Here is a 12,499-nt window from a genome sequence, read left to right on the forward strand (position 1 = left end):
TCATAGTTTTCACTTTCTGATGATGGATTTTAAATACACATGTTTTTTTTTTTTGTTTGTTTTTTTTGCCTCAAAAATTAAACACATGGTGTCAGGCTGAGTGGACATTTTTGTAACTCCATAAACAATAGGTTCATAAAATCTATCTGTCTATCTGAGTATCTATCTATATTTTCTATATCAGTATTTTATTATTTTTACTATTTTATCAGTAACTTATACTATTTTTACTAAATGCTGCTGACAGTCGGGGACCTGAGTACAATATTTTGTTTCTGTGTATTTTTATATGCTGAAATGACAAATAAACTTGAATCTGAATCTGAATAAAATAATAATAATAATTGCATTGTTTTTTTCATGCCTAAAGAGGAATAAAAACACTCAGGAAAAACAATCTCAACTGAGGTTCTCATAATTCATGCATGAAAGGGTTAAATATTAACAGGCTGGCAAATACATGGTAACAAATACCAATAACTGTATTTTTAGAGGATTTAATAACACTTCACACACCTGTTACTTCAGCATTATCAACTACGGGTTCATTAATGTTGAGCTGGTGGAGAAGAATGTCAAACACCCCCCCCCCCCCCCCCCCCCCGTGAAGCCTAGAGTGGATAGTAGAGTAAATAGCATGAGGTCCAAAGCAGTATGTGTTGACACTCGGGGACAAACAAGCCCAAATGACACGACATGGAAGCTGTCATTTCACTCTTATTCTAAGTTTCCTCGCATGAAGTGCCACAAGTGGAAAAAAAACACAAACAAACAAATGAGAGCAGAACTTACTCCAGAGTCAGAGAGGGGATCTTCAGCTTGTCTCGTCTGGACTTCATTGTGGTTGAACCCTGGTGCTGCTGGTGCTGGGGGTGGGGGGTGGTAGTGGCAGTGGTGGGGGGGTCTCTTACCACAGAACAGCACCGCTCGCCGGATCCCAGCCACTCATCGCTGCGGAGGGGGACTAAAAATAACCCGTTTCACAGAGTATCGTTTACCAGCGGCTGCAACGGATTCCGGGGAGGTTTGGTTTTCCGTGGGAAAGAGGGAGATAAACCGCAGTTACATGTGAAAAGAACCAGAAAACACGAAGGAGCGCTCCGGGTGTTTTCCAGTTTTGACGCGTCCGTCCGTCCGTCCGCCTCCGAAGCGCACCGAAGAGCGACTGCCACAAACCCGAGCGACGGGTCACCGATAACCGCCCCGTGACTGGTGGGAAGAGAGGGAGGGGAGGAGAGGGGAGGGAGCGTGGAGTCGATCTGAGGGGGGGTGGTGGCTCAATCAATTTGGCTGGCGGTGGATGGATAAAGAGAGAGAGAGAGAGAGAGAGAGAGAGAGAGAGAGAGAGAGAGAGAGAGAGGGTTGGGTGAGGACGGACGGGGGGGAAAGTTGTCGTTGTAAAAAGGTGGAACGCACAAGGATTTGATTCATTTACATCAAACTGAGTGAAGAATTCTCATCTCTAACTGTGTTTTTTTCCTCCACAGAAAAATGAAAGTTTCCAAACGCGCCTGTTCTGGTTGGTTTTGTGGCTCTGAAGCGGAACCGCAGGCTTCCTCCGTGCGCACTGACACCATGAAGCAGAGCTGGGAGCAGTGTCAGTCGTGATGAGGCTGGGGAATACCTCCGCTGGTGCTGGAAACAGACACAGCTGCCACACAGGATGCGCTTCTCATCCTTTTAGCGTGCGTGCGTGCGTGCGCGCGTGCGGAGGCGCTTTTCATGAGTGCGCGCTTTCGGACGCACTGAGTAAATCTGTCCCTGTGGAGGCAAGGGTGTGTGTGTGTGTGTGTGTGTGTGTGTGTGTGTGTGTGTGTGTGTGGAGAGACAAAAAATAAAGAAATAAACCCCTGCATGTATGTGAGCTGCTCACTCAGGTGTGCGCACACGTGACTTTGACACGTTTCCAGCGCGTGGTTGGAAGTCGATTTTCTAAGAATGTGTAGGAGTGTGTTTGTGTGTCAGAGCTTGTAAGTGGAATTTTGTCCCACCTGTTCTGTACGTGTGTGATATGCATTCACTGCCTACTTCAAAGTCTTTTTTCTGAGCGTCTAACCCGCAGGCAGTGAGTGTGGGGGCTGTGTTTTGTGTTGCAGGGTGGGGCTGGGTTTGCGCCACTCTTTGCGCCACTATCAGCTGGGGTTCTGTGGCACGTCTGGTTCTCTAACAGCAACCAGTGACGGCGTTCACTCTGGTGTCTTCGTGGTTGCTAGGGGGAGGTTGATGGTTTGCCTGGTTGCTAGGCAAGAGCATCACCCAGCAACAGTTAGTGACCAACTAACACACTCACACACACACACACACACACACACACACACACACACACACACATAGAAAAACACTTTAATGGACATTTAATGGACACTGACTTTATTTTATCAGTTAATTTCCTGAACTGAAGTTTTTTTTTTCATGATCTTTTACTGTAATGTTTTAGTTTGACCTGCTGGGAAAAGGGAAGTTTCTGAAATCTTGTAGAAACTTCCCTTTCAGTCTCTTTTAGATGTTCAATCACACACTGTAAGCCCGGATAAGTAGAGTTTACTCCAAAAATTTGAGGCAAGTGGTTGCACTTAAATGATTTGAGTAATGATCGACTAATCAATTGGTTTAAGTAGGTTCAACTTTAATGCTAAAAGTATTGAACTTCAACTATTAAGTAGAAAACACTAAAAGACAAGTTATTTGTACTTTAAATCTGTTGTAAAATCAGCCCCACTATCCAAACATTCAACTCAGCATTTTAGGTTACACCGACTAACTTTCTCAATTGCAGCCAGATTAATTTATCATTGATCAAACAGCTATTTTTAAGTTAAACAAACTCAAAATCCTATTTCTGTCCAAAAGGGTTATGAAATTATTCAACTCAATATGTTGTGGAATGAAAAGAAGTGAACCAATCACATCATTTGCCAGTACAGGAAGTGCTTTTAATTTGATAAAATGTGACGATTTCCTTTGTCCAGTAATGGGCGGTAATGAACAGTAAACCCATAGTTCTTCCTCTGGCTCTGACTCATGGTGCAGCTCTACAAAAATACAAAAACAAATACAAACAGGCCAATAAACACTGCCATACACACATTAAATCCAAATTAACACTAACACCACAACCCCGCTGAACCCCTGCACAGAAAAAGAACACATTTTCAACAACATGCCCAATACCCACAATGCAATGCGAAGATAAAAAGGTGTGGTCATGACTAAAACTTAGTGATTTAATTCCATTCAACTTAAACTTTGTCGTACTTTCAACTATGTCTGCAAATTAGTAGAATATACTGAACATTTTATAGTAACATCATAAAACTTAAATACTTTAAGTGCATTGTAATTAAAGCATTTTAGTAAATACAAATTCTGGGCTTACAGCGCAGAAGACCATGTATCAAAACAAAATGAAAACAACACGAACAATACAATGACATTCAAGATATATCAAGACAGTAATATAAACCACAAAAATGAAATAAACAACAAAATGAGACATAATGGGACATTCATTCATTCATTCATTCACTCATTCATTTTCTGAACCCGCTTTATCCTCACTATAGGGTCACGGGAGTTGCTTGGAGCCTATCCCAGCTACATAGGGGTGAAGGCGGGGTTCACCCTGGACATTTCACCAGTTCATCACAGGGCAATATGTGGGACATATGTGGTAAATTTATAGTCGATAGAGTTTTATTAGGCTACTTACTACTGTCATTACTACTATTATTATGATGATGATGATGTTATTATTATTATTATTATTATTATTATTATTATTATTATTATTATTATTATTATTATTATTATTATTTTATGTTGTTTGTCTTTTGTACTCTCTGTATGCATGCATGTTTTTTTCTCTAACTTTATTCTGTTGCTGCCTTGACCATTGAATTTCACATTGGGGGATCAACAAAATTTCTAATGTAATCTAATGTAATCTGATCTGATCTAATCTGATCTAATGTAATCTAGTCTAATCTAACAAGACAAAAAGACTGTAAAAGATGACAGCAAAGACATACAGTCGCGGAAAAAATTATTAGACCATCAAAAGTCATCTGAACATCTGAATGTCTAAAAGAGTCATATCTGATGACAAACTGCATTTTACACCAATTATTTACATGCATTGATAGGATTACTGGATCAACAGGTATTAAACAGTTTACATCAGTAGATGATTGTGGTCGCTGGTGGTGGTTTGGGTCTTTATGGGTTAAAGTGGATACCAAATCTAAGTTAACCCTTTACAAGACACTCATAGAAATACTCTGAAATTCCAAATTTCAACCACAGTGTGTTATTGGAGGACATTACAAGAATGTATTACTTTTGTGAAATTTTTCAATTTTTTTGTATTATGTAGAAAATCAACATCAATGAAGTTACCATATTTGGTTCCTTACCCGTAAGTGGCAATAAATTTAAAAAAAAATAAATAAAAAAAATACAATAAAATAAAATAAAAATCCAAGAAGTATAAATAAAAAATACAATAAAAGCACATGTAAGGTGAAAGGAATATGTATTTTAGAACATTAGAACATCACTTTTAGAACATTCCAACACCATAAGTTAGTGTTTTTCAACCTTGGGGTCACCTGGGATTCAAATGGAGTCACCTGAAATTCTAGTAATTGATAAAAACAAAAAGAAAGAAAAATAACAAATAAAAATTACTAATAAAAAATATTTTTTTGATGATTCGACATATATTTCATTATAATTAAAACACCACAAACTTTTCCGAATAAAAATCAGTTCAAATAAAATGCAGGATATAATATCTGAGAGGGCATGCCTTGATTGACCCGATCATGTGACCACGTGCGTTACTACGCTTCAACCTGCACGAACACAGCTGCAGTCAGAAAACTGAACCGACCAGAGTATTTGTTTGTATATTATTCATTATATAGCCTAAATGTCATCTAAAATTAATGTTTATTTGCATCACAGTATAGCAAACTATGACATGATCAAAAAAGAAATTAATTTTAGCCAAAAAAAAAAAAAAAGTCTCTGTTTTGAATGTCTGGGGTCACCAGAAATTTGGGATGTTAAAATGGGGTCATGAGCCAAAAAAGGTTGGAACCACTGCCATCAGTGTTATCCAGAGGCCGGTCCACATCCACATGAACCCTTTGAACATCATTCCTCACGTTAGTACCATTACTTCATGGTACGGAACAAAGCAGGTCCACCCACTGTTCATGCAGAGGTGGACCTGACAGACCCTGGAGACCACACTGGACCTCAGACTGTTAACTCACTGGAACTGCTGCTGTCAGTGAAATTACCAAAAATAGTCACTTGCCCGATAAAGGGTTCTGTAGAATGAAGTAAAGGGGCTGACTTTAAATGTACCATCATCTTGTGCAGAAGTAGAGGTAGAATCTCTAGGGGTTAATTTATTGTGTCATAATCACGGTGTTACCAGACAACAAGATGAGTGGAATAAAAGTGTTTAAAAGCACCTGTTGAACCTAAAGAGGAGGAAAAACATGGGGGCATGTTTACAGGGTGTGGTTGGCGTTAAACAGTGCGATGTTTCGTTTTGTTGCTGAGTCCTGAGTCTGGATTCCTGCTTGATAATTGTTTTTGTTTGAGCAGCGTTTAATAGGACACTGGGTTCCTCAGTTACCATGGCGATAAGGGCTTTCCTGCTCTCGCCTCTCTTTCCGTCTGTGTGCTTCCTCCCATCTTGGCTTTGAGAGATGACTCTCGGCTAAATAATGTCCCTCTGCAAATGGCAGCCAAGTCAGACTTGGATACATTTTAATCCACCATTGAACTGGAGGGTTTCAGCGTTACATAATGATTTGTTTTGTCTGTTGTGCTAAGCCACCCATGCAAAAATAAAAACGAAATGATGACAGACTACAGCATAAACTGAAGAGAACACAGGAAAGGACTGTAAACTGCAACTTAATGCCGTTATTTTCATATTTGTGATACAACAGTTAGGTGCAGAGGCTGAAACATGTGTCTATAAGAGCTCCGTAAGTATTAAACAGCATTGATTCTGGTGGCACACAAATCATCAAATATTAAATCTGTGTTTTTCAACCTTGGGGTCAGGACCCCACGTGGGGTCGCCTGGGATTCAAATGGGGTCGCCTGAAATTTCTAGTAATTGATAAAAATAAAAAATAAAAAACCTTCCTAATAAAAAATATATGGTGAGTTGACAGAGACAATCAGAAAACATAACAGACATGACAAACTGAAGCTGAAACTGTGGTTCTGTTTCTGTGTCAAATGTTCATTGTGGTCAGTTTCAGATGCTGCAGCTCTTTCATAATTCATAGTTTCAGTTCTTGTTTGTTCAGTATTAATTGTCCTCCTTGTAAATCACAGCTGGACTGACTGGACAGATCCTGACCAAGGAAAATCACATTCTCCCTTTGTGCAGTAATCTACACCTGGATTTACTGCCTCTGTCCACAATAATAGACATTAAATAGACTAAATGTCCTCTAAAATTAATGTTTATTTGCAACATAGTATTGCAAACTATTACATGATCATAAACAAATTAATTTCAGCAAAAATTTGAATGTCTGGTGTTGCCAGCAATCAAGGTTATTATCATTAATGAAAACTAACGAAATGACAAAAACTAGAATTGCAAAAACATTTTCGTTAACTGAAATAAATAAAAACTATAATTAAAAGAAAAAAATGATAACTAACTGAAACTGTATTGTGTGCTTACAAAACTAACTAAAACATAGAAAAATTCTGGATAAAATTCCCTTAGTTTTTGTTTTGATATGAAATTAATTTATTTCCCTCAAGCAATTTTAGCTGCTGGCACCAAATCATATTTAACGGTCCGACACTTGTGGTTTCCAGTCGTCTTCTGGTCCCCACTCTACCTGGAAACATGGAGACTAAAGTTGGGAGAAAGCAGCAGAGTCCTGTCTGGGATTTATTTGAATATGACGGCGAAGAAGAGAAAAAAGAAAAAAAAAAAAAAGAAAAAACTAAAACTAAACTAAAACTAAGCATTTAGAAAATAACAAAAACTACTAAAAACTAGCACACCTGCTCTAAAAACTAATTGAAACTAACTGAATTAGAGGGAAAAAAAGTCAAAACTAAATAAAACTAAACTATAATGAAAAATCCAAAACTATTAGAACCTTGCCAGAAATTTGTGATGTTAAAATGGTGTCACAAGCCAAAAAAGGTTGGAACCGCTGCACCAAAGCCTCCAACAGAAACAAACTATGCACTGAAAAAGGAAATAATTAACTCTATGTGAGTAGGTAAATATGTCAAATTAACCCATAAAGACCCAGTGCTACTTTTGTGACAGTTCCCAAATGAATTTTTATCTCTATTTTTAATATTTCTAGAGTGATTCATCACTATTTATTCTAATATTATGCTCTGATTATTGGAATGAATGTCCAGTAGACTTCGTGACATAATCCTCTGTCAGTCTGAATGTCTGAGTCTGCAGATGAGCTAATGCTAATGCTAGCAAAACAGTCTGTGCAGTAACGCCCTCACTGCCTCTTCCACCCCTCATGCAATGTTATGTTCACTGTTTACTGTTTCAATAATCTTTTGTTACTACTGGTTAAGGTAAATATATGCACATTTCCACTAGGGAAGCTTTTTATTTTATCTGTTTACAGTCTTCCTCGATTGCAGTATTCATGACTGACTTATGATATCCTTCTCTGTTTTTTTATTCTTGTACAGTCTATTCAAGTACTTTATATTTAAGACCAGTTGGCAAATGAAAAAATCTTGAGATTCCAAAACCCGTACAGTAGAAACTGTGCACCTGCCAATCATAAATTTGGTTTTAATATAATATAAACAGGTAAATTATTTTAAACAACTAGCGTGTTGACCCATAAGGAAACCCAGGCTGTAGATGTGGAAGTTTTTATGATGGGGGATAACTGACTTTTGGGAAAAATTCCACTGGTATTTTCAGTTGAATAACCTCTCAGCTCTCAGTCTGTTTCCACACATGAAATTTGACACCATGGCAACGTGGCCCTGATGTTTATCTGTTGCTAGGTAACCCACTTCAATGATGATTCTATGATTCTGGGCATAGCAAAGTGAATGTAAGGCTATTGTTTTTCCAAAATTAGTAATACCGCCCAAAATACTGGTCCTATCAACTTGCCATTTTTGCTAGTCTCATCCTTGACCAAAAACACATAAGTATATCCAACTGCAGCGGTCAGCCTCTTTTGGATTTTGTGTGATGCCCAAGACACACACACAGAGTCCACTTTCCTTTTATAATATACAGTTGTAGAAAAAATTATTAGACCATCAAAAGTCATCAAAAACAATGGTATTACGATCCAGTACTGACTCCTGTGTGTATCATGTGACTAAAACAGACAGAAAAGAAAACATGGAATGTCTAAAAGCACTGTTTTTGATGTAAGAACTGAAGTGATTTTGGTTATAAGACATGAACTCTGAAATTAAACTCTTATGAGCTATTTTTGTTGTTATCACTATATCAGTCCAAACAAATCTACCTTTAGTTGGACCAGGCATTAAAATGAACAAGAAAGGGAAGAAAACAAGGGTGGTTTAATCATTTTTTTGGTGACTGTAAGTGTACCAAACTGCAGCAGTCAGCTCTTTTTGGATTTTGTGTGATGCCCAAGACACACACACAGAGTCTGCTTTCCTTTTATAGTATACAGTCGCGGAAAAAATTATTAAACCATTAAAAGTAATCAAAAACAGTATTTATGCAATCAAGTACTAACTCCTGTGTGTATCATGTGACTAAAACAGACAGAAAAGAAAACACAGAAAATGGATAGATATCAGCTCTGAAACTAAACTACTATGAGCTACTTTTGTTGTTATCATTATATTTGTCCAAACAAATGGACCTTTAGTTGGACCAAACATTAAAATGAACAAGAAACTGAAGAAAACAAGGAGTGGTCTAAGAATTTTTTTTATTATTTTTTATTTATTATTTTAATTTTTTTTTTTTTGATTGTAAGTATGCCAAACTGCAACAATCAGCTTTTTCTGGATTTTGTGTGATGCCTGAGATGTTCACTTCCTTTTATAACTGAATTGAATTGGAAAATCTTTAGTGTCCCTGAAGGGCAATTTGATTTGCAACAGAAGTGTACATGTCTCACATATCACCAAAACAATCAATCTCACATAGTACAATAAATACAATAAATACAGTACATAAATAAGTCATCATAGTTAATGGTGCATAGTTTCCAGCAAGCTCGTCTACAGGCTGTTTAACCTCCTCAGACCCAGGAAATGTCAGCAAAGTACAGGCTTTGTTTGTTTTTTATTAAATAAGTGCCTATAATGGAAACTTCATGATGCAACAGTTTTTTCAGATGCAGTTCTTCAATTTGTATGGAATGTCCTTTGTGGTGGACAGTTTTCTTTTCTTTTCTTTTCTTTTCTTTTCTTTTCATCTTTTTTATATAAAGTTGTGAAACTCTTGTCTGTAAATGTGGACAGAAAACCCATAGCTGGGTCTTAGGAGGTGAAAAACCTAACAGCAGATGGGACAAATGATTTGAGATACTATACCACCAATTTTCACCTCTGTGCAAATATTGTTTATGTTTATGTTTATGCATTTGACAGATGCTTTTTTCCAAAGTGACTTACAGGGGAAAACCAACCAAATCACTCAATCAATCAAATTTTATTTATATAGCACCAGATCACAACAAAAAAGTTATCTCATGACACTTTATATATAGAGTTGGTCCAAACCACCAGACTTTAAGCCAGTTTACAGAAACCCAACAGAATCATCATCTACAGAATATTATGGAAAAGTAACTGAACTATGGAGACCAGTCTATTATGTTTTAGGCTTTAAATGTGAATATTTCTGCTCAAATCATGTGTATTTCTGCCGTGAAGTTGGACATTTTAACATGGGGGTCTACGGGGATTGACAGCTCCCAGTGGACAATAAAGGAACTGCAGTGTCAAACACTTCTGCAGTGGCTTCACTGAAAAGCCCTGGAGGTTGGTGCTTGGTTTTATCCCCTAATTTCACCTCCTGTAACTATAACAACATGCATATTTCTTGTAAAGCGGTACTAGTCATGCTCTGCAACACCACACAAACATCCCCCTTTAAGACTGCTGTGGGTGTTTATTTCACAGAGGAAATGTGGTGAAGCAATTCCACTGTGCAATGATGCAAACTGTTTACACAACTTCCATCTGCATGTAGTGGACAAATATATATATATATATATATATTTACCTGGAACTGACAGGATGCAAACATAACATGAAGTAAAGCTGCTTCATTCGAGGACATAAGACCATGTTCTATTTCTTCATCCTATTACAAAAGTCTGTTACAAAACCACCGAAACCTAGATCGACTATGGTGCATTTCCTGCAAACATGAAAAGGGACAAATGATCGCTGTAGCAAAAAGACATTATTTTAAGGCTGGAATGAGGTTTTACAAGTACAAATCATCAGACAAAATTAAAAAAAAAAAGACAAAATTATACTGTGACTTAAACAGAAGCCAGAAATAAACAGATTATTGCAGAAAACCACAAAATAACAACAGCAGTAATGCAGATGAAGTCATGTTTTTGGATTACAACACATTATGGTGCAAAACATAAACAAAGGATGTGATGCAGGAAATAAAAAGGGAAGTGACTGACAACTAATGTGAGCATACATGTTTCTTTATTAGTCTGAGTGTGATTTAAAAAAAAGAGGTGTTAGTGAACCCATCTGCGAGGTTATATGCATTGAACAGCCCAGTCCACAAGATGGCGCAGAAATACAATGAAGATACAGATCACATCAGACCCCAGTGTTCAGTGTGTGGTGGACATGAGTCATTTGAACCTAATACTGGTGTTTCTGCCTCAGTCTGATGCTTTCTACTATGTATTCAACTAATTAATGTCAATCTATTACAGGAGGTGAAAAAGGGGATGCAATAATGACTGCCGTCGATAAAAACTGCAGCAGGCTCAGTAAAACAGGAAAAAGGCCCAGTCACAAGGAAAAACATGAGTGAAACGGTGGAATCAAGGCTATAAAGATGAACTGTAAGAGGAAAAGTGGAGCAGACAGAATAAAAACTCTAACCGTGGTGGATCGTTTCAATACAGACCTGCTCTGTTCTGTAGAGACCAGTGCAAACTGCAAAGTGAAGGTGCAGGGACTGTACAACAACACAGGCACGAAGAGTGAATGAAATGTACACAGTTCTGTCACATGGTATTTTATATGGGTTTATATATATGTTTTTACATATGTCTGTATATTATTGCATTTTATATTAGTCGTATAGTGCACTACTGCTGACAGAGACCATAGACAGACAGACAGACAGACAGACAGACAGACAGACAGAACGATAGAACGATAGATAGAACGATAGATAGAACGATAGATAGATAGAACGATAGATCGATAGAACGATAGAACGATAGATAGAACGATAGATAGAACGATAGAACGATAGAACGATAGAACGATAGAACGATAGATAGATAGATAGATAGATAGATAGATAGATAGATAGATAGATAGATAGATAGATAGATAGATAGATAGATAGATAGATAGATAGATGAAGAATTCAAAGTAGAGAGAGGCTGAAACCTCCCAGCACACCTGACAACAGTTGAATACGGACATAAAATTGTGCCTAGTAGAAGGTCAGGTAATGTTTGTGTTCATTTGGTGAGTTTGGCGGAGACCAGGCCTGTGAAGGCTGAGGAAAATATGTACAAACGGCCTGTGATGGAACATCAACTGGACGGACACAGACGTGCATTATATAGTAGGACTGTATTCTATTCTATTCTATTCTATTCTATTCTATTCTATTCTATTCTATTCTATTCTATTCTATTCATGTAATGTAATGTAATCTAATGTTTTCAAATGTGCAAACGAAGTCATTCTTTGTTTTCATGTATATGTATAGGTTTTTGCTTTATGTTTGTTTTGTTTTCTTATATATATTTTCTGTTTCATTTGTAAGGACTAAACGGGATTACTTTGTTTTGTTCCAAAGTTGAACTAAACTAAACTAAACTAAACTAAACTAATGCAATGTAATGTAATGTAATGTAATGTAATGTAATCTAATCTAATCTAAGAATGAAAGTGGGACCTCCAGGGAAACGCCCTCCTCCATCAGCCACCGAAACTAAACCTTCAGCCGTCAGAACCCCCCAGAGTCAGCGCTGACAGAGGCAGGCAGTCGTGGCTGTGTGACCACAAAGCCCCCTCATATCCTGAGCTGTGGTTAAAGTGTGACTGACTGTTTGTCTACTGTATGTATGTGGGGAGGAATCTTACCCATAAAGACCCAGTGCTATTTTTGTGGCAGTTCCCAAATGAATTTTTCTCTATTTAACACTTCATAAGTGATTTATCACCATTCATTATAAAATCATCCTCTGTGTTTTGTGTTTTTTCAGTGACAGTCAGACATTTTCCTGTATTTAAG

At 37.4% G+C, this 12,499-nt stretch overlaps 1 protein-coding gene across 1 annotated transcript in view; it reads right to left on the reverse strand.

Moving 5' to 3' along the window:
- Window positions 1-1,156, reverse strand: part of mast3b (microtubule associated serine/threonine kinase 3b) — a 58,372-nt gene extending 57,216 nt beyond the window's left edge. The window contains exon 1 of the mRNA XM_030132354.1: window positions 793-1,156. Within this exon, the coding sequence (XP_029988214.1) occupies window positions 793-839 (47 nt within the window). The 5' untranslated portion in view covers window positions 840-1,156. The remainder of the gene's footprint in view (window positions 1-792) is intronic.
- Between the last annotated feature and the right edge of the window lie 11,343 nt (window positions 1,157-12,499).

This window comes from Sphaeramia orbicularis, chromosome 4 (genome assembly GCF_902148855.1).
Source record: "Sphaeramia orbicularis chromosome 4, fSphaOr1.1, whole genome shotgun sequence".
Classification (NCBI taxonomy): domain Eukaryota; kingdom Metazoa; phylum Chordata; class Actinopteri; order Kurtiformes; family Apogonidae; genus Sphaeramia; species Sphaeramia orbicularis.